Here is a 23,031-nt window from a genome sequence, read left to right as displayed (position 1 = left end):
CCTGCCTGCTGAGGGGATGGGGACAGAAGGCTCCCTAAACAGACACAGGCAGTGGGGGTGGGGAAGGTGGGGAAGCCTGGGGCTGTGGGGTCCAGAGAGGAGCATGTGCTCTCCCCTGGGAGCCTGGGAAGACTTCCTGCCGGGAGCCCCTCAGGCTGGATTCCCAGGGCTCAGGGAGGAGCTCTAAGGAGATACAAGGGTGGGGAGAGCCCAGAGGGAGGGGAACAGGGCATGGGCAGGTCCAGCCCCACATGGTTGCATAGAGCTGGGAGGCCAGTGAAGCCAGGCCAGGAGGGCCCAGAGGGCAGTGTCATGGGCATCACCTCCAGGCCTGGTGGCTGTGTGCATGTCTGCATGAGGATGATGAGGGGGCAGAAGGATGGGACAGGTCTGCTTAGGAGACTTAAAGACACGACAATTCATGCAACGCAAGAGCCTTGAGTGCACCTTGGGTTGGAAAATAAAAGATTTAGGATTATTGGCACAGCTGGGGAAATTTAAATATTAGATTTATCTGCCAATGTTAAATTTCCTGAGTGTGACAAGAGGACAGCGGTCACCTGGGGAAGGTCCTCATTCTCAGGACAGCGTTGAGAGGGGTGTGTCCAGATATCTGCCACTTACTTTCCAACGGTTTTCTTTGAAATCCATCTAAATATATCCAGCTCTCTCTAGAGAGGGAGAGAGAAAACAAATGGGACAGAATGGTGAAACAAATAAATAAAAATAATCATGATGAACCCAGATGAAGGCTATATGAGTTTTCATGGCACTAATCTTTGAGGTTTTCTAGAGATTCTTGTACATTTTCAGATAAAACCATAAGGGAAAAGTAAAAAGAAAGCCCCTGTGCCATGGAGGGAGGTGCTCGAGGCAGGGTGGAGTGGAGGAGGGGCTGGGATGAGGGGCCCCAGCTGCAGCAGGGTGTGGGACAGATGGGGTGGTGGCCAAAGGGCTCAGGAGGGAGGCTGGACGGAGCCTGTGCTGGGGGACCTGGAGCTCAGAGACCCCCTCCTGCCCTGGGACCCCCTCACACACACAGAAGAGCATCCAGAGGGATGGACCAGGCTGTGGTCTGTCCAGGGCACCACAGGAGGACAGGTCTGGGAGGACCTGGCTGAGGAGCAGCGGGCGGGCAGTGGGGCCACACCTGAAGTTGGAGCTCCACTCCTGCAGCTGGAGGGAGTCGTGAGATTGGCAGTCGGGGCCCCCCGTATCCAGGTCACCATCTCAGCAGACGTGGATGCCACAGCACCGCCCTGCACACAGCACATCACTGCTCCCCCAGCACATGGGCCCAGGAGCCTCTCCCCCTGTCCCCCAAGAAACCTGCCCCCATGGACCCACTGCAATGCCAGGTCCTCAAAGACCCCACCAGCCATGGCCACAAGGTCCCCGATGTGGAACACAGGGCAGTAGGGGCTGAAGCATGGGTCGTAGAGGCAGTGCTTGAAATAGGTGGCATCCCAGGTCTCCAAGGCACTGGACCTGAAGGGTTGGGGATGGGGGAGGATCATGAATAGCAGGGGACAAGGAGGATCTGGGGCCAGCCAGGACCCACTATGTTCACTTGGTGAGTTGAACTTGCTGAAGGTGACAGTGATTTTGATGAACAGGGTGAAGTTCTCAGCCTGGACCAGCACGGGCTTCCTGCAGGTGGGGGGAGGTAAGGGGCAGGCTGTGCTGGTCCTGGGACCCTGCCCTGGGTGTCGGGGACACTTACACAGGCACAGTGTCATTCTCCACCTGGCACCAGTCCCAGATCTCACAGGTCCTGTGGGTCCCATTGAATATCACACATTGGCCCGTTTTGATGCCTTGAAAACACAAGACAAACTCCAGGCCTCCAATCCCCACAGGGCCTGGGAAGAGAGTGGGCAGGGGGCTGATGGCAGAAAGAAGAGACACAGAGCCACCACCGGGCCTGCTGGGGGGAGCCACCCAGGGTCCCAGCCCAGCCCCCTGAACCCCATCCCAGTGGAGGCGCTGGAAGACAGGGCCCACAGTGACCATGGCTGTGCATCCCCGTCTCCCCTTCAGGACAGTCCTCGTCAGCCCAGCAGGTCTCCAGTGGATGGAGAGGGCTGAGGTGGTGAGAGAGCAGAGCTGTCCAGGCCCAGGAGGTGTCTCCCCTGCGTGACCCAGCCCTGCAGTCCCCAGTGACATGCCCCTCCGCTGCTTAGCCCCCAGGTTCCCTGAGTTTGGGGCACATGGGAAAGCTGGAGGGTGCAGATAAAAGGAGGTGGTCAGAGGGGGAGGGTGAACAGCCCCCCAGCCAGATAGGGGTGCAGCGCTGTCTCCCAAGACAGAGCGATACCTTCCCTCCTGACAGCTCTGTCCCCAGGGGAGCAGAAGTGAGTCCTCAAGGCCCAGCTTCTCTGGTCCAATTCAGATGACAGAATAGGGAAGGTGGAGGGACTCTGGGAGGGTGAGTTCATGCCAGGGTGGAGGTGCTGGGTGTGGCACTCAAAGGGTGGGACCCTCCTCAGAGGAGCCTCTAGGGAAGTGGGACTCCACACACTGGCCAAGGGACCACAGTCCAGTGCCTTCTCGCCTGTTCTGCTGCAAACAGGGACATCAGTGCCTGCACAGGGTCACAGAGTTCTGGGCATCAGCCAGGAGGGAGCAGGGGCGAGGTCTCTGGGAGTCCCAGACCCCAGAGAGGAAGCACCCTCAAGCATCGGGCACTGAGACAGACATGGCTCTGCCAGGCGGAGGGTGGATGCCACTGTCCAGGGCCCCTGGCTCAGGGGCAGCAGGAGGAACACAGCACCAGGGTGGCAGGAAGGGTTGGGGACTCGGAGAAGCCAAATGAAACGGTCAGACTTTGTGGGGGTGGAACTGTGAGAAGTGGAATGGGACAGAGTGGGGTCACCTGCTCTGCCTCACTGTCCCTACCTATGTCCTGAGTCTGCCCCTCCTCTCCACCTGGACTGGGCCACCATCTCCTCTGACCAGACCCCAAGGTCATCAGCATGGGCCCCGCCTCTGCCCTCATCCACCTCCCTCCAGCAGCCCACGTGGTCCATCCCAATGCACAGATGGTCATGCCCCTTCCCTGAGCCTCTCTCTGGCTCTGCTGCTGCTGGATCCACTTCAGCTCCTGAGAGGGGCTCACAGGCCCTGTGATCCAGGGTGACCCGTTCCTGGCCCAGTCCAAAACTAGGGACAACCCCACTCAGTGCAGGGAGCCCTGGAAGGGTCCCAATTCACACAGCTCAGGGCCTCTGCCCACACAGCCCCCTCTGCCTGGACATCCTCAAGATCCCCCTCCAGCCTCACACCCTGCAGGAACCCCTCTCGAGGCCCCGGGTTGGCTGACGTGCCTCTGGGTCTCCCAGCTGTAGCTTCTGCCCCCATCGTGGGACCAGTCACCTTGGCTGTGCTGTCTGTGCAGGAGCTCCGTGAGGTGGTGACGGTGGAGTTTTGCAAGCCCGGTCTAGGGGAGGCTCGGCATGTGTTCGCTGGAGGCTGTGACACCACAAGGACACAGTGCATGTGCTGGGAGGGACCAGATGACCAGGCCCCTGAGAGGAGCTGGCAGGAACTCCGCTATTCTCAGGAAGCCGGCTTGTGGGATCTGATGGATTACCCAGCCCTGGCAGTTTCGAGGAAAGGGCCAGAAGCCAAGACATGGACAAAGAGGATCACACGGATTCCAGAAAACACAGACCCGTGGCCCCAGCACAATTTCAGGACAGTCTACAAACCAAACATCAACTAGACGTCTCTGAGCATTTAGAAAGGAAGGACGTCATGTGTGTTTCTGAAAGTCAGCACATGCTCTGTGCACGTGCCTCACCTTGTTGTGGACAGACCAACTGGAACATGTGGCACCCCAGCCACTGTGGTGGGACCAACGACAAGGACTCAGGGCACAGAGGCCACACAGTTACCCTCCAGCCCAGCAAGCGATTCAGTGTGGGGCGCAATTAATGAAAGATGTCACTATGGAAAATAGAAAGCAAATAAAGTATGTTCTCAGACCAAAAAGTACATTAAAGTAGGAAACAAAAACAGAAAGGTAGCTGGAAAATCCCAAAATATTTGCAGATTAAACAACACATGGATGAAAAAAAGACGTCTCAAGAGAAAACGCAAATATTTTTCACTAAATGAAAATGAATATACAACTAATCAAAATGTGCAGAATGCAGTGAAAGCAGAACCTGCAGGGGAATTTATGGCAGTAAATGCACATATTAGGAAAAAAGGGGCCAGCCTGGTGGCCGAGTGGGTAAGTTCACAAACTCCACTTCGGCAGCCCAGAATTTCACTGATTCGGATCCTGGGCGCGGACATGGCACCACTCATCAGGCCATGCTGAGGTGGTGACCCACATGCCACAAGTGAAAACACTCACAACTAGGATCTACAACTATGAACTGGAGGGCTTTGGAGAGAAGAAGGAAAAATCGAAAAAGAAGAAGATTGGCAATAGATGTTAGCTCAAGGTGTCAATCTTTAAAAAAACAAAAAGATCTGACACAATAAGCTGGAGAAAGAAGAACAAAGGAAGCCTAAAGCAAACAGAAGAGAGGAAATAATAAAAATTACAACAGAAATTAATGACACTTAGGGGCCAGCCCAGTGACCTAGTGGTGAAGTTTCCACATTCTGCTTCTGCAGGGGGTCACCAGTTCAGATCCCTGGTGTGGACATGGCACCACTCATCAAGCCATGCTGTGGTAGGCATCCCACATATAAAGTAGAGGGAGATGGGCACGGATGTTAGCTCAGGGCCAGTCTTCCTCGGCAAAGAGGAGGATTGGCAGCAGATGTTAGCGCAGGGTAATCTTCCTCAAAAAGAAGAAAGAAATTAATGACACTGGAACAGGGAAATCAATAGAGAAATCAATAAAACAAAAACTAGCTCTTATAAAAGATTTAAAAAATGGATAAACCTCAAGCCAGGCTAGCTCAGAAAAACACAGAGAAACACAAATTCCTAATCTCAAAAATGAGAGAGGGGCTATGATTACTGATCCCATGAGCAGTAAAAGGATAATAAAGAATGTTTGACATTTGATATGTTCCCCAACGAGTTCTTTTGGATCTATAGCGAATCTTGAAATGAACTAATTCAAATCTCTCCCGGACCCTTTGACAGCTGGCTTCTAACTTAGATAACCAAAATATTGATGAGGATGTGAGTTAATGTCTGAATCATTTCCATCTAGTAAGACTCTATCGTGCATAAATTAGACATCAGCAAAATGCAAAAGTTGTGGGATTCAAAGGACATTTAGAATGAGAAAGACAATCCACAATATAGAGAAAATTTTGCAAATCGTATATCTGATAAGAAACATACCTAGAATATATAAAGGACAGTAGCAACTCAGTTATAAAAAGACAAATAACCCAATTTTAAAATGGGTCAATGAGCTGAACAGACATTTCTCCAAAGACACACAAATGGCCCTTGAGCACATGAAGAGATGCCCAATATCATCAGCCGTCAGAGAAATACCGATCAAGGCCACAGTGAGAAGCCGTTTCACACCCACAGCGTGGCTAGAATCAAAGACAGACGGTGAGTGTGGGTGAGGATGTGGAGGAACTGGGACCCTCACACGCTGCTGCAGGAACGGGAAACGGTGCAGGCGCTTTGGAGAAGGTCCTCCGGGCATCCAAACAGGGACACAGAGAGTGACCATCTGACCCAGCAGTTCCGCTCCCAGGTGTGTGCCCAAAAGAAATGAAAGCAGATGTCCATGCAGAAACTCGTGCAGGAATGTTCACTGCAACCATAGTCATAAGAGACACAAAGTGGGCACAACCCAAATGTCCATCACCTGAGGAAAGGAGAAATACATCGTGCTACAGCCACACAATGGATATTATTCAGCAGTCAAAGCAATGAGGGGTCACACACGCCACGACACGGATGGACCCTGAAACCACTACGCTGAGGGAAAGAAGCCAGACACAGAAGGTCACACACTGTGTGATTCCATTTATACAGAATGTTCAAAACGGGCCGATCCATAGAAGCAGAAAGTGGATTTGTGTTTGCCTAGGCCCTAGGGGCTGGGGGCAATGGGACTGTCTCCTAACGAGGAAGGTGTTTCTTTAGAGGGATGACGGAAAGCTTCCAGAATCGACTATGCTGATGTTGCACAGTTCTGTGAATATACTAAAAAAACATGAATTGCACGCCTTCAAGTGTGACTTGTATGTGAACCATATCTCACTAAAGCTGTTCCCGTGATTAAAAGACAGAATTGTGCATCGTCAACACAGAACCTAACCCCCAGAAGGGAGTATGGAATCTCGTTCACTCACCTTAAAGGATATGAACTAGGGCAACGAAACCCAGCGGAATTCTATTAGCTAACGATCTGGGTAGCAGGAAATCCTGAAATATTCACGAAGATTTCCATGTTTTAATTTTCAGAAAAAGGCATCAAAGGTTTAAAAACTCATATTCATAAATGTCTGGAAAGAATCATCATCACTCAGGGGGAGGGGCACGGGGCAGTCGTCAAATGGAAAGAAGTGTCAGTATTTGGGTCACACAGATCTGCACCCTGAATGTGAAGGTGGACCCACACCCATCACTGCTCCGCCCCCAGAGATGACCTCAGAAGTCAAAGAGGACAATTAACTATCTCTTTCGAAAGCATCAGTTTGTGAAAAAACAACATATTAAGAAATAAACATTTTAGACTCATGAAGAATTGAGTCTTCCAGATTCCCAGTTTTAAAACTATAAACTTGTGAAGAGTCCATTTCACAGGCACTGAAGGGACTCTCCTCCTCGTGCTTGGAGTGGATTCCAGACGTGACAGATGCCTCAGGATACAACTGAAAAGAATCCATAGTGTTTGCAAAGGGCTCTTTGTTGACCCTGAATCCAACCCTAAACGCTCTATCAGACAACAGACACAAATGCGGGTCAGCACGGCCAGCAGGCAGAGAAACGAGGATCATGGGAAATTCAGTACTTTGCAGTGATGGTGCAGGGTGCGTGTCTCTTAAAATCTATCAGGGTTTAATGTACCTTCCACGAGTGAGCAAATACAAAGTGGTTCTGGATGTGTCACAAAGCTGTGCACCTGTTCATGATGCCGATCTTTGTCCCACCTCAGTTCATGTGACCATCACCAGCCATAATACACTCCCCTGGATGCACACCACTCACCAGGGCCAAGGTGCCTGAGGTGCTGATGCCACAGAAGTCCCGGCTACTTAGCCAATGACACCTCCAACCTCCATCTCCCCCGTTGTATCCTGGCAGGTCAGGAGGACCCCCCCACCCACCCCAGCCCAGGGGCTCTCCAATGACTGTCATGACACAGTCAAGGTTTAATGACTTTGGAGGCCTGGGGTCACTAAGCACGAATGTGTAAAGAAGCTGCCTTTTATGTGCACAATGATCACATCAAGGAGTGTTCTTGACACTGAAAAGGAAGGATGTCATTTCCAGAATAAAGGACAGACCATCCCAGGAAACAGCAGTTGCCAAGCTTCCCCTGACATGTGTGTGCACATAATATACAAATCGCAATCACCCCACCTTTCTAAGGGGTTCCCTCCTCCCTAAATGGAGATATGAGAAACCTGCCCCCAGGGGTGTGGTGAGAAATGAGCACAGGGAAAGTGTGAATCCAGCCCCAGCCCAGAGCAAGAGGGAAGACGTGTCAGCTGCTTGATTCTCACACACACGTCTCCTCCTGTCCTTGATCTGCTCACTGCCCTCCATCAGGGAAGACTGTCACAGGCCAGCCTGGGGCAAAGCCTGGCTGTGGGGACCAAGCCTTGGAGAGGCCCAGGTGGGGACACCAGGTCACGATGCAGGGGCCCCATGGCGTCATTAGTACAAACAGCTCAGGTCCACTCTGCACACCCACCTGCGTCCTGACCTGCTTTGTACCAAGCACAGCGCTGGGTGGCCACGGTCGAGAGCAAGACAGCTCCTGCCCCCCAGGAACGCCAGACCCACGTGAGGACCAATGACGGCCTCGGGTAACCAGTGGTCACTGACCTAGTGCTTCTTGTAGAGATTTACATAGAAACATAGAGAAGCAAGGCATTTGACACACAGTCAACAGAAACTGGAAAAAAAAACATGAAATGAACCATCTAGCTAAATGAGTGTGGGGAAATTGCTTGAGGAAGTTTGACAGGATGCTCAGGACGTGTGATGGCTGCTGGCTGAGTGTGCAGCAGAGGCAGCAGAACAGAACCACTCAGCGAGGGAGCCAAGCACACTGGGGGGAGACTCCACCCAGAGCGGGGCTGTCATCACCGGTCCCCAAGTGACCTGTGGTAGAATCTGACCCTCCCCCAAAGTCTCCCTCAAGGTGTCATTTTATTCACGGAGACCCACATGAGCACCGTGTGCTTCGAGCTCTGGAACGGCAGGACATCAATTGGCCCTCACATACCAGGCGGCCTTGGTCCTCTACCCAGCAGGTGCCCTGGTGCCAACAGCGAGCCCACCCTGATCTGCCCAAAGCCGATGGTGACGGTAGCAGTGGAGGTGAAAACTTTAATGAGTGACGGGGCAGGAGATGACCTCCAGCAGGAACCCCAGCCGGCCAGGAGGAAATACTGAGTGGTCACAGGTCTGCCTGGTCTCAGAGGACATGGGCAGACACGGGCTGGGAGATGGGGTATGGGTGGGACTGGGGCTAAGGGCCAGTGGTGACACACCCTGTTTGGGCTGGTTTGGAGAGCAGGAGAGGGAGGCTGGGGTCTGAGGCTCTGGGCACATCTCCAAGTGTCCTGACCTCTCACCAGAATGGGGGAGGGCTGAGGGCCGAGGGCACCTCCACCCCCTCGTCCACCCCACCACCGCCACACACACACACACACAGGGACAGCCCTCAGAATGCAAAGAAGGACATGCTGAGGGCAAGGGCAGCCCCAGGAGGCAGGGGCCTTGGGGTCCCAGGAAGAGCAGAACCACAGCCCCCACCATGACAGGAAGGCCCGAGGGTCTTAGCCAAGGCCAGGAGCCCCATGGGAAGGCCAGCAGCGCAGCACTGGCGGGCTCATGGAAGGCATAGAAGCAGACCAGGAGGGACATGATGGCCATGGGGCCCAGAGTCACATCCCAGGAAGTGCCAGGAAGACCTACAGGAAGCACCCATGAAGGCAGAGTAGAGGCCAGACTGTTGGGGAGAGAGAGTGATGAGCCCCCAGGAGGCAGGTGGCCCGCCCACAGCGTCCCTGGTGTAGTCAGGGGTCTGTGTATCCATTGGGTATGTTGGGCACACCAGCGCACACAGGCAGGGTAAACGCTCACCCTCTATCACCCACGAGTGTGACCTGCAGTGACCAGGGGACCTCTTTTCTCCCCGTACCAATCTGGTACCACCTGGGTGCCACCTGCGGGAGCACAAAGGCCTGGGTGCCTCTGTGTGAGTGTGTGAGTCTGAGAAAGCATTCTTAAGGCCACGGTGAGCCATCCCGCTGGCCCCATCACACAATCTAGAAGTAGCTCGGTGCCTATGTGTGACAAGGGTGACAAGAGCAGGTACAGGGACATGTGTCTGCCCAAAGGCAGTCACATGCTCTAGATTGTAAACCAAGGATTCTTGGGTCCCATGGGGTTGGAGCCCTGGGTGCCCCACTGTCTGGAGGGGATACTGTGCATTTTTCCTCAGCTTCTGGGTGGGCGTTGAGACCTGGAGTGGCGTCAGGCCGTGGGCGTGGCATGCAGTGTGCAGCAAGGGCAGACATGTCATCTGGGGCAGGAGTCAGGCCCCTCAGCACAGGTGGGTGACTGGGGAGTGACCTTGAGCCCCACCTAGAACCTGGCCATTAAGTCCATCTTCAGCCACTGCACAGAGTCCTGGGACAGCCAGGCCAGGATGCGCAGCCTCCTCTGCACGGCCACAGGGGGGCAGCAGAGGGATGGTTGGGTTATACAGGCTCCTGAGGGCCTGGCCTGAGCCAGCACCTTCACAGAAGAGGGCACGCTGGGCAAGAGGCAACACAGAGCAGCAGTCAGGGTCCCAGCTTCAGAGAACCCAGCAATAGGGCAGGGGTCCAGGGCATCAGCAGAGGCACAATCTGTCTCCCCTCCAGGGCGTCTGACCCAGATGGGTTAAATGCCCCCTTGCTGGTCTGAAGGAAGCCAACAAGAAGAGGGGCCTCCACCAAGGTGGGCCGTCCCCTACCCTGCTCACTGCTTTCCCCGAATCCCCCTGCCGAAACCCTGGGTGCCTTCTCTCCCTCCATCAGCGCTGGCCTGGAAGAATGCAGTAAAGTTTTTCTCAGTGAGAAGCTGAAACGTTCATTAGACTCAGGGTTTCTCCTCCAGAGAATTTGTTTCCTTTTTTTTCCTCCCCAGGGAATTTAACGGGGAGCAGCACAGAGACAAGCAGGGTCCAGGGGGCACCCTCACCTGGCTGGGTGAGTGGGTGGGGCACTGTCTCCCTGAGGCCTGGAGACTTCCCAAGTGCGCACCAGTCCACCCACTGAGGGGGACGGCAGCATGGGAGGGGGGTCTCCCATGCTGAGGCCACGTCTTACCCAACTCCCACCTGTGACATCGCAACCCTAAAGAGGCCCCAAGGATTCTAGTCGTTTCTGGGAGAAGGCCAGATTCTCCTGCATCAATTCAGGGTGCACAGCATCCTCTAGGATCCAGGATGTAGAGCCGGCCCCAGACCACCCCTCACCCGGGCCCCTGGAGCCTGCTCCAGGCAGAAAACAGCCCCCAGCTCCGAAGCTGCTTGCTCTGAACCCTGGGGTCAAAGGGTGGGGACCCCACACCAGTTAATGGTCCATGGCCTGCTGGGCCAACAAGGCTGAGGGCAGTGGGCACCCAAGTGGGGATGCAGTGGGTGTGGAATGGGGGTCCCCAACGGAGATGCCTACACCCTCGGATCCCACACTGCCCCTCACGTCCACCACGCCCCGGTGACCCTGGTTATTCCCAGCAGCTCATCCACCCAGTCCAGGAGGCTGGAGGAGGGCACGGGAGAGGGAGAGCCCCAATGCCTCTGCTGCAGGGGACCCCTCTCTGGTCTCCCCGGGGGTGCCCCCACCTCCCCCCACCCCCACCCAAGTGGTCCAAGTGTGGGCTGGGGCTCTGCCCATCCACCCATGAGCCCTGCTCCACCGCTGTGTGACAGAGAGCAGGTCACTTACCTCTGTGCACCATGGTCTCCTCCTCTGTCACATGGGGTCACAGTAATACCTCATCGTGGGATTGTCACGGGATTAGCCAAGTTAACGCTCTCTACATATGGCACACAGCAGGGTGCCTGGAACTCGCCCTCCCACTGTTAACTCCTGTTATGATGTCCCAGGAGCTCGAGTCACCATAAGAGCTGCCATTGAAGGCACTTACTCTGGTTTTATTGTGCTAAGAGATATATAACATAAAATGTACCATTTTAAGCATTTACTTATTTATTTACTTATTTATTGATGTGACATTGGTTTATAACATTATATAAATTTCAGGTGTGCATCATTATATTTCGATTTCTGTGTAGATTACATCATGTTCACCACGCAAAGACTAATTACCATCCACCCATCACCACACACATGTGCGTAATCACCACTTTCACCCTCCTCCCTCCCCTTCCCCTCTGAGAACCAGCAATCCAATCTCTGTTTCTATGTGTTTATTGTTTTTATTTTCTACTTATGAGTGAGATCATACAGTATTTCACTTTCTCCCTCTGACTAATTTCACTTAGTATAGTACCCTCAAGGTCCATCCACGTTGTCACAAATGGCCGGATTTCATCCTTTCTTATGGCTGGGTAGTATTGCAGTGTGTACATATACCACATCTTTATCCATTCATCCCTTGATGGGCACCTAGGTTGCTACCAAGTCTTGGCTATTGTGAATAGTGCTACAATGAACATAGGCATGTATGTATCTTTATGCATTTGTGTTTTCAAGTTCTTTGGATAAATACCCAGCAGTGGGATAGCTGGATCATATGGTAGACATATTCTCAATTTTTTGAGGATACTCCATACTGCTTTCCATAGTGGCTGCGCCAGTTTGCACTCCCGCCAGCAGTGTATGAAGGTGCCCTTCTCTCCACATCCTCTCCAACACTTGTTTCCTGTCTTCTTAATTATAGCCATTCTGACCAGAGGGAGGTGATACCTCACTAGAGTTTTGATTTGCATTTCCCTGATAGTTAATGATGTTGAGCATCCTTCCATGTGCCTATTGGCCATCTGTCTATCTTCTTTTGGAGAAACGTCTGTTCAGATCTTTTGCCCATTTTTTAATTGGGTTGTTAGGTTTTTTGTTATTGAGATGTATGAGTTCTTTGTATATTTTGGATATTAACCCCTTATCTGATATATGGTTTGCAAATATCTTCTCCCAATTGTTAGGTCATCTTTTCATTTAGTTGATGGTTTCCTTTGCTGTGCAGAAGCTTTTTAGTTTGATGAAGTCCTATTTGCTTATTTTTTCTATTGTTGCCCTTGCCTGGCTGGACATGGTACTTGAAAATATCCTAAGACTGATGTCAAAGAGTACTGCCTATGTTTTCTTCTAGAAGTTTCATGATTTCACGTCTTACATTCAAGTCTTTAATCCATTTAGAGTTAATTTTTGTGTCTGGTGTAAGATAATGGTCCACTTTCATTCTTCTGCATGCATCTGTCCAGTTTTCCCACACAATCTATTGAGGAGGCTTTCCTTTCTCCATTGTGTGTTCTTGGTTCCTTTGTTGAAGGTTAGCTGTCCAGAGATGTGTGGGTTTATTTCTGGGTATTTTAAGCATTTTTAAGAGTATGGTTCAGTGGCATTAGGTACATTCACCTCGTTGTGCAGCCATCACCACCATCCATCTCCAGAACGTGCTCATCATCCAAGAGTGAAGCTCTGTCCCCATTAGACACTAACCCACGTGCCCCCTCCCCAGCACCCCGGACCCTCCATTCTACTTTCTGTGTGTGAGTCTCACTACTCTAGGTCCCTCGCAGAAGCAGAATCATACAGTATTTGTCCCTTTGTGACTGTGATTTCACTCAGCATAATGTCCTCACAGTTCGTCCATGTTGTAGCCCGTGACAGTACTCCATTCTTTCTCGGGCTGAATGGTACTCCAGCGTGTGCATACAGCACATTTGTTTATCCTTTCATCCATCGGTGGACACTGGGATGCGTCCACCTCTTGGCTGCTGGACTCATGCTGCCGTGAACCTGGATGTACCCGGGCCCTTCCAGTGATGTGTTCTCTCACGACATCACCTTATGGTGAGCAGGTGCTGTGTCCCCATCTGAGAGACCGAGGCCGGGTAGGAGGCCTATGTGCAGAGGGGACTGAGGCCTGTGCACAGACGCTTCCTGAAAGGTCCATTAGGCAGTTGTGGATGTGCTTCTGTCTGGGCGGGGCTGCAAGGACACAGAAGGGCTTTTCCTTCTCACCTGACGTCTTTCTGGTCTGTGTGAGTGTGTGACATGTGCCACGATCCCTCACACACTAGAGAAGAACTGGTAAAAGAAAGGAGGCTGCTGCTGTCGCTTTCAGCCTGCGATGTGTGCTCCTTACAGAAATGTTGAGAAGAGCGGAGAAGCAGAAAGAAGAAAACAAAAGCCCCCAGAGTCGGTGTGCGTCCTCCCAGTCTACTGTGTTTCCTGCCGATGTCCCACGGGAGGAACCTGTGGGCCTGCGGGGCGAGGAGGGAGAAGCAGGGCATATCTCCGTGGGTTCCAGCCACCTGAGGTCCACACCAGGGCCCAGATGAGCACCCCCAGCTGTCTGCCGGGGGCCCACCTCCCCACCTCCCTGCCTGAGGCATCAGAGCAGAGCGGAGGGCCGGCACCAGGAGCTCCAGCACCTCTCCTCCTCGGGCAGGTGCAGAGCCTGCTGCTGCATTTCGGCTGGGCCGGCGGTCCCACAGTGGGGGCTTCGTGCCACCATGGGGACAGACCGGCACCTTCCCTCCCTGCCCCAGAGGGACAAGGCCTTGTCCGGAGCCAACCTCAGCCCCATGCCACCTGCTCTGAGCACTCGTCCCCAGGCCCTGGGCCTCCTGGCTGGGCCATGGGTCCATGAGGACAAGGGCATGGGCTGCCCTCTCAGAAGCCACAGCCAGATGCAGGGCTTGGGCAATGGAGAAGGGAGTCAAGGGCAGTGGGAGATGGCAGGAGCTCTACACAGGCCCGTCTCCCACCTCCAAGCATCCCCAGGAGGAAGCACGTGGGGCAGGAGACGGTGTCCCCAATGGACTTGGCGTCAGGAGGACGGCTCTGTCCTCCAGGTGGGGCGGACTCACTGGAATTAAGCTGCTGTTCAGGAACTCCTGCAGACTCGGGATGACGGGGCGATGAGTGGTGCGTCTCCTCCCCTCCCTCACACGGCCGGACCTCTGGGCAGTTAACACGGGACACGCTGCCCAGAGTCTTTAGTTGGGATTCTTGGAGTCTCCAGATGATGGGGTGGGTGTGGGGGAGAAGGTTCCAGATTCTCTTAATCTGGTCAGAGGAAGAGGGGACCCAGGGAAACTGAGGCAGTGGGGTCACGGGAGACTTTCAGTTCTGGGGAAGGAGGCCAAGCCCAGAGGGCTATTCCTTCCTGGGGACTGGGGCTCCCCAGGGTCGAAACGCAGGTGGTATGTGAGTCAGCTGACTTCAGCACTCCAGCCCCTGCTCGCTGTGCGGGCCTGTCATCCTCTGTGTCACCTTCCATGGCCCCCAGCACTACAGACACCCAGCCCAGTACAGGACCTTCTGTGAGAAGTGTCGCCACGGGGAACGTGGCCTGGGTGGACCCAGACCGGACCCCAGACCTACGACCTGTGGGACATGCTGCGGGGATATATCTTTTGGGGGGTCCCCATTCAATCTCCTACAGGAGGTGGCTGCCTTCCTCATTTCCCTGTTGGTGCCACTAGTTCACAGTGACCTGGGAAGGAGGTGGGGTGAGGGATCCTATCTTCCAGCCCCTGCCTAAGGCTGTCCCTGGTAGCTCCATGGCCAGACATGGGATTCCAGAAAAGACAGAATCCAGAGGATGGCAGGTAGCAGCTGCACAGGGGTGGCACAGAAGAGCCGAGGGAGGGCCGGAGTCCCTGGAGGGGAGGGCTCAGGTGGAGCTGTACAAGGCCTCCCAGGATGGGGTGCTGGTGGAGCAACCAGCTCCAGCCTGGGCTCTGAGCCCCCATCCACAGCGTCTTCCTCCCTCCTGAGACGTGAGTCCCTTCCACCTCCGCCCCTTTGCTCAAGCCATTCTCCCCGCCTAGCGTGCCCTCCCCTCTCCATCCCACCACTGTCTTTGTCAAGAGTCCTCCTGCTTGGTGGCCCCTCCTCAGAGGGCCCATGACTCTTTGTCCCTGGACCACTGAGCAGTCAAGCTTCCCTCCCAACTTAGAGTGGGTGTCCCAGTCTCCTCTGGCCAGAGGACAAGCTCCTGTAGTACAGGGATGGCCCTACTGCCTCCCTCCCATGCCCTTCAGGCCTCCATGGATCTTCCTGACAAAGGCACCTGAGAACCCAGGTCAGGAGGAAGCGGGTGGAAACACAGGCCTGGGAGAGAGTCCTTCCTGAGCACATTCTCACTCCTGGGCATGCACTCACTCAACAGAGACTGGCCTTGGAGGGGGGTCAGCCACGGCCATCACAGGATGGGGCCCCTGCCCAGAAGCTCTGACATCCTCACAGAACAGAGTGCAGCCTTCGAGCTGGAGGAGACCCTACAGGTAGACACTTCTGGCTGGCCCATCCCACAGACAGGGACACTGAGGTCCAGCAGGAGGGGTCGGGGAGGGGCCAGGTCCACTGCCAACCCTGAGGTGGCAGAGCCAGCCCCGGAGTTCAGGTCCAAGGCCTGCCCATGCCCAGCTCACAGCATATCCCAGGGACAGAGAGAGCCTGGGGCAGCCCTTCTCTGGGCGGGACCAGAGTCACAGAGGACAAGGAGCATGGAGGGCTGAGCTGGGGGAACAAAGGAGGGCTTCCCTGAGGTGGTCATATCCCCACTGCACCCCAAACTCGACTTGTCTCAAAGCAACAGGTGGGCTCCCCCTCAAACCCTGCCCTCCCCAGGTCTCAGAACTAAGGCCTGTGTCTTCCGTCTCCTGGCCATTCGCTCCCTCTCTGTCACACGCCCGCCTCTGCAGGCCACAGCCTCCCCTGCCCACTGATCCTTTGGCTGCCTACTGTCCTCACAGCAGCCACAGGGATCTTATAAAAGGGGCAGTTGAGCATCACCTCTTCACAGAGTCTTCCCAGATCAGCCCATCTAGCATGGGGCCCACTACCAGATCCTGCACCCCAACATGGCTGTTAATTCCATCAGCACACAGTCCTGTCTACACCAGCTCTCATGTTAGCACAGGCCTCTGACTGCCTGTATCCTCGGCTCCACCATGAGGGACAGCGTCTCTGTTGGCTGCTGTGTCTCCAGCATCCAGAACGTGCTGCACACAGTCGGTGCCCAATAAATGCTGGGCTTTCTTCCTTACAGTTGGATGGAGGCTCTGATGGAGGACAGAATCTGCCTGATGAGATGACTGAGGTTGGTGCACGTGGGCAGCTCGATATCCAGCTTGTGCCAACATATGTCATAGATAGCTTCTTTGTCCACCATGAAGGCACAGTCAGCATGTTCTGGGGTCATGTGGGTGGTCAGGATGGAGTTGGAGGCCTCCACCACGACCGTGGAAACCTGGGGGACTGGGGAAATGGCAGGTTCGAGCTTGGACCTCTTGCCATAGTCCACCGAGAGGCGCTTCGTGAGCAGAGATGCAAACCCAGAGCTGGGGCCACCCCTGGAGCTGTGGAACATGAGGAAGCCCTGCAGCCCCATGCACAGACCCGCCTGAGAGAAAGCAGAGGACAGGAGGCAACGCGGGCAGAAGGCACAGTGCAACCTCCAACCAGCCCCGGTCACTTCTCTTCCTCTGCAAGATCACGAGATTCACACCCTCCACAGTGAACATGCATGGCACTGAGAGGCAAAGCAGACAGATGGTAAAGACGTATGGATGCACCACAGCCATGTTGGAGGGTAACACTGTGGACTCATGATTAAGGCCTCAGTTTTGCCAAAACATCACCTGGGTCGCAATCCAAGCCCTCCCCTTCTGTCCAGGACAGTGTCCACATGAAGCCTTCTCAGTTCTCTCCTTACCAGTTTCTGGTCCAGGACAGGTCGACGATCTCCTTGCTGATGGTGTAATGGCCTCTGGCGTAATTACTGGCTGCGTCTTCCTTCCCAGTGATCAGCTGCTCCGGGTGGAAGGGCTGCCTGTGGGTCCCTGTGCACTTCATCTACAAAGAGGACACAGGGGCCACGAGTCTCTAAGGCCTGTTGTTAACTCACCAGGACCATCCCCTTCTACCAAGAACACACTGTTCCTTGTAGGTCAGCATCATCGGTGTCTCACAGGAAACGTCTCTGTGTAATACACAGACCACAACTGCACCCGATGGCTCTAGGAGAGAGGAGTCAACTCACAGGACAAATGCCAGTGTGACCAGTTTCCCGAGAAGGGAGGAGAGCTCTCACACCTGCAGCACACAGGCAACTCTACACATGCGTGTTTCTTCCATCCCCGTAGCTACAGCCAAGGGTGGAATTTAAAACTCCCTTACAGGCTAGACAGTCCCCAGCATGACTGTCACTGGGCAGTCCCATCAGGCCACCCTATGTGGCCTGGGTCTCACAGGCTTCAGGGTGACATTCTGTCATCTCCTGGTGGCCACTGAAAGGTGCTCTCTTTGCAGCTCTCCTCAGAAACTACCTCAGACTTCTAATCTGGAGGAACCAAATGAATATTCTATAGTGAGCTTTCTATGTCTAAGATGCAGGTCAAGACTCTTGCCCCAGCCTGAAGGAGCACACAGCACTAAGGAGGGACCAGTGCCCGGATGCCCTGCAGACAGGATCTACACAACAACCTGACCAGGCTGAGGAGGCCACAAGTGACTCCACCCCCAGCCCATCTCAGTGCCGGCCAACCTCACAGCAGGTTTTTCTCAATTAGGAGCCTGAGTCCCATAGACATTTCAGGCACTAACCTTCCAGTGTGTCACCTAACGTGACCACGGGCATATACTTGTACGTCCGTCCCTTCTGCAAGGGGATCCAAGGAGCCTGTGGGGGGCTTTAGCAAGGGTCTCCCACCCTCCCAGGACAGCCACCCTGAGTGTCCATGTACCTACCAACACGGTGGGCTCCAGGTCCACAAACACTGCTCTGGGAACACGCTTGCCAGCCCCATTCTCGCTGAAGAATGTGTTGAACGAGTCATCCCCACCGCCAATGGTTTTGTCACTTGGCACCTGACCATCAGGTGAATTCCACGTTTAAGGCAGCACCATTCCCAGCAGGCATAGCCCGTCTGGACCCCCACCTGCCCCACGTGGATAGAGACGCCCTCGCTTCCAACCAGAATGTAAAGGTGAGACCCTCATCTTCATGGCAGTCATCCCTCTATGACATGCAAATGGGACCTGACATCATAAATTAATATTTGTAAAACATTTTGGTGTCTGGAGGTTTCCTCAGACATCACATCCCATGACCTGCCATGATCATTTCATATCTGAACACCTGCCATACAACATGGATAGAGACACACTTGAACTATGAACAGGAATACTGCCATTATGAACTCATCTTCCAAGCAATCAGTAAGTAATATAAAAATTAATATAGAATAAGCAGTCAAGCAATTTTGCTTCCACCTAAGGGTGGATTTCCTACCCTGTTTTAAGCAATGGCTTAAAATATCAGACAAATTATATGAAATAACAGTTTTTGGTCACTGGACAACAGGCAGCAGAGGCAGTGATGGCTCAGAGCAGAGCAACAAAGTCAGCGTGTTTGTGCCCCAGAAGCCTGCTGGGCAGTTTCCCGGCTGCAGCAGAGGGAGGGAGACCCGAAGCCCAGGGATCCCCCAAGTTGTGAAGAGAGGATTTGGGGTTCGGGAAGGCCAAGGCAGCTGGAAACCATGGTGCCGAGACTGGGGGGAAAGAGCTGCAGGGAAGAGCTCTCTGCAGACCAGCGTGGGATCCCACAGAGCCCACAGCTGCAGCCATCTCAGCATACATGTGTGGGGGACTCCTGAGCTCACAGCTGCCACGCTGGAAAGACCTCTCCCTCACAGACACTGCACGGGGTCCTCAGAAGCAGGACCCAGTGAGGCCTCCACTCCAGGCTGTTCAGAACCCACCTAAGCAAGCTGAAAAGCAAGCTTCAAAGGGTCACACTGTTCCCAGGTGTATTGATAGCATCCCCCCAAAAAGCCTACACATAGCTAAAGGAACACCAAGAAGATCTAGCACCCAAGAATGCGAAATTCATAATGTCTGGTGTCCAATCTAAACTTACCAGGTATATGAAAAAAGTCCAAAAAATATGACCCTATGAAGAGAAAAAGAAATCAATAAAAACAGAGCCAGAGATGACACAGATGATAGAATTAGTAGACAAGGACATTAACATAACTGTTATATATCCACATGCTCAGGAAGGTAGAGGAAAGATTAGCATAATAAGGGGAACATGTTTGATATTTAAAAAACCTAAATGAAATGGCTAATGATAAAAAAAGATAATGCTTGAAATGAAAAACACGCTGGAGGTATTAACAGCAGATTATATACCACAGAAGACAAGATTTGACGATGATGAAAATGTCTGGAAATAGACAGTAGTGCTGGTTATACCACATGTGAATGTACTTAATGCTACTGAATTGTACACTGAAAAATGGTTAAATGGTAAATTTCGTGTCATGTATTTTGTCACAAAAAAAGGTGATTCTCAGCAATAAAAGGAGCCACGTCGACACGGGCAATCACATGGATGAATCTCAGTCATAGTGAAAGAATCCAAACCACAACAAAATTGAACTCAGTGATCCCATTGACATAAAACTATAGGAAATACAGAAAGCAGATTGGTGGGAGGGCCAAGGGGCACAGGGGGGCTCACAAAAGGGCACGAGGGTACTTGGGGGTGATGGACATGTTGATTATCTCGATGGAGGTGATGGCTTCATGGGTTATCAATATGTTAATCACTGTTAACCCTTGTCAAATTATGCATTTTAAATGAGTACTCTATTTTTATGTCAATTATACCTCAAAAAAACTGTAAAAAAAAAAAAAGGCAGGATAAAGCTTTTTCAGACTTTGAAACACTGAGAGAATTAATCATCAGCAGAGCACGATACAAGTGATGTGAAAGGAACCCCTCCAGCAGAGGGGAACAATCCTAGATGGACAGCTGGGACCACGCAAGGAACACAGACACCACGACTGCTACATATGGCGCAAATATCAAAGACTTTCACCATATTTTAGAAACACAGTTGAATGTTAAAGCAAAAATAATGATTGTGGGGTTAATAACTCACATAAAAGTAAAATATGACAATCAATAGCAGACGGCCCAGAAGGGGACACGGAAGTGGACTGTCGTGAAGTGGACAGTGTCACCTGAAGGCAGACTGGCACAAACAGGAGATGGAGACAGGAATCCTCAAAGCAACCACAAAACATGAAATGAAGGGGCTGAGCCAGGAAGCTAATACAGGAGATAAGATGGAATCATAGCAATAATTAACCAAAAAGAAGGTAGAAAAAGAGGGAAGTGGGGACAAAAAAACCAGGATAAATAGCAAACAAACAGCAACCTGGTGGATCTAAACCCAACCACGCCCATAGTCACATCAGCATCCTTACAAATTCCATGTAATTACCTAATAAAGGCGGGTTGTCAGAGGGAGAAAAAAGCAGACCTGACTTTGTACTAAGTGCAGGAAGCCCAGAGACAGGGAAAAGGAGAGAGGAGAGAGACCCGGCAGGCTGAGGCTCCACCACAGGAAAGGAGGGCGGCTGCAGGGGCAGCTCGGTGTGCATTCTGTGCCGTCTGCTTTCTCCTGACAGCAGCACATGCTGAGCACAGATGGGCCTTGGTCTGGGAGATGGGAGGCTGGCATGGACGGACTGCCCCACCAGGCATGCTCCAAGCAAGGGTAGAGGACACTCCGCTCTGGTTGTGGTGGGACAGCAGGGGGCAGGGGGGTGCACGGGCACACAGAAGGGCAGCAAGGACATTGCTCCAGCACACGGGGACCAGGTGGTGACGCTGTGGCCTCCCACTCCGCCACTCATCTCATGCTTCTCCAACAGCACCACAGTGGGCTCGAACCTGCAGCTGGCTGGGCAGACTAGCAGGAACTCAGGGTCTCTCAGTTCTCTGATGCCCCCAATGGCCTCGGGTCAGGTGTGGGGGACAGGCCCCGCCAGAAAGCACCTGGCCTGCAGGGAGCTCCCAGGGAGCAGCACACTCATGTGGGGTCCAGCGGGGAGAGCACAGGCCAGGACCAACAGTGCTGCTTTCAAAGCAAAGAATTTCCCAGAGAAAGAGGGTCATTTCCTAATAGTAGAGGGGCCATTCACCAGGAAGGCATCACAGTCCTCGATGGCTGTGTATCAGGAGAGTCACAGCTTCTAGACCCAGAGCTTCAAATATACAAAGAAAACCCACAGAACTGAAAGGAGAAACAGACAGCCCACAGTCCAAAATTTCAACACTCGCTCGATCACTGATGGAGCAGCTAGACAGAGACGAGGATGGATGCAGAAGCCCTGGACGGCACTGTCACCACTCTGCATAAACTGACGTTACAGAACACGCCCCCAACACAGCAGAGGACACACTCTTCTCACGTGCACAGGGGACATTTGCCAAGAGACCGCATTCCCCACCAACCAGAGACAAGTCTCAATAAACCCAAATAATCCAAAGAAGAGTTTGCTCAGTAGCGGGAGGAAGAGCGGAGCCCAGAGAACCCTGAGCAGCCCAGCCTCCAGCTCCAGTCTCTGTCACTGCACCCTTGAGGGTTGAGCTGGCCCAGCCACTGTCACCACACCCTGAGCAGCCCTGCCTCCAGCTCCAGTCTCTGTCACTGCACCCTTGAGGGTTGAGCTGGCCCAGCCACTGTCACCACACCCTGAACAGCAAGGCCAAAACCCTCAGCTGCCCCTACCCCCTATGCTGCCGACACCAAGCCCAGCACCACGGGCGGAGTGCAGGCACAAGAGGGTAATTTTGACACAGGCTTGGGAACAGTAAAATGGTTCAGTGTAACAAGTGGATATGGTTTCATCCACAGGAAGGACCAGGGAAGATGTACTGGTACCCAGACCACCACAGAGGAGGAAGCCCAGCGAAGACCTTCACGGTGCAGGAGATGGGGAGACTGTGCAGTCTGATGCTGCTGAGGGAGAAGCGGGCAGAGGAGCAAATGTGACAGGGCTGGCGGAGCTGCAGTGCACACAGTAAACGTACAGCAGCCCAGGGCCAGCACAGCCGCTGTTCACGTAGCAGGGGCCTCCACACACCCCCAGCAGATCCACCAGAATAGTGACAGCGGGAAAGAATGCGGGATCAGAGAGAGCTCCCGAAGGTCAGGCCCCACAGCGCTGGCCCAACTGCACACAGGCCATGGTCCCCACCTCACTACCTGCGGAGACCCCTGGGTGACAACCACAGTGTTCCAGCCCTCCTGTGCAGGAGGAAGTGATGGAGGGGACTGACACCCAGGTGCAGGAGAACAAGGCAGACCAGTAGACAGAAGCTGTATCAGGGCATAGACCACAGTGCTGTAGGGGTCCTCACCAAAGACAGCCAGAGAGGATGGCCAAGCATATCAGGAAGATCAGGGAATGGAGACCTACTGTAAGCAGCCACCTCAACGTCAGCACCACCGCACCTTCAACGACCAACACAGAGGCCAAGAAATCCCTAGACCACAAGATGGCCAGGAGACGAAAGCAGCTGCCCCCCAACTGAGAACCCCCCTCCCGGGGCTGAGCAGGGCAGGTGAGTAGACGCAGGCTTCCCACCTCCACCACCGTCTGTGGTCATCCAACACGAAGAGATGAAGACGACATTCCAGCACCGATAAATGAACAGAAGATTGGAGCGGAAGACCTTAAGGGCTTGCTTTTTCCTCTTGACCAGATAACTGGAACCATCTGCATTATCTACGCAGCATGGGACATTCATTATTTTATCTACAGATGTCTCTTTTTGGCAATGACTAAGGTATTTTTTTGGTATGAAGA

The 23,031-nt window shown here is 53.3% G+C and overlaps 1 protein-coding gene across 1 annotated transcript; it reads right to left on the bottom strand.

The window, feature by feature from the left end:
• Positions 1 to 170: 170 nt before the first annotated feature.
• LOC103543433 (P2X purinoceptor 6-like) lies at positions 171 to 2,015 on the bottom strand. The gene is made up of 4 exons (XM_070628017.1): positions 1,724 to 2,015; positions 1,558 to 1,650; positions 1,348 to 1,488; positions 171 to 183 (listed from the first exon to the last, which is right to left on the bottom strand). The coding sequence occupies exons 1-4, from the start codon at positions 2,011 to 2,013 to the stop codon at positions 171 to 173; spliced, it is 537 nt and encodes a 178-aa protein (XP_070484118.1). The 5' UTR covers positions 2,014 to 2,015.
• Between the last annotated feature and the right edge of the window lie 21,016 nt (positions 2,016 to 23,031).

Source organism: Equus przewalskii, chromosome 7, assembly GCF_037783145.1.
Source record: "Equus przewalskii isolate Varuska chromosome 7, EquPr2, whole genome shotgun sequence".
NCBI lineage: Eukaryota > Metazoa > Chordata > Mammalia > Perissodactyla > Equidae > Equus > Equus przewalskii.
This window is presented reverse-complemented; position numbering and strand designations above follow the sequence as displayed.

Coding starts and splice junctions, on each gene's coding strand:
- LOC103543433 (XM_070628017.1), bottom strand. CDS start 2,013: ATGGTCACTGTGGGCCCTGTCTTCCAGCGCCTCCACTGGGATGGGGTT. Junction 1,651..1,723: donor GAGAATGACACTGTGCCTGT/GTAAGTGTCCCC, acceptor CCCCACCTGCAG/GAAGCCCGTGCTGGTCCAGG. Junction 1,489..1,557: donor TCACCAAGTGAACATAGTGG/GTCCTGGCTGGC, acceptor CCAACCCTTCAG/GTCCAGTGCCTTGGAGACCT.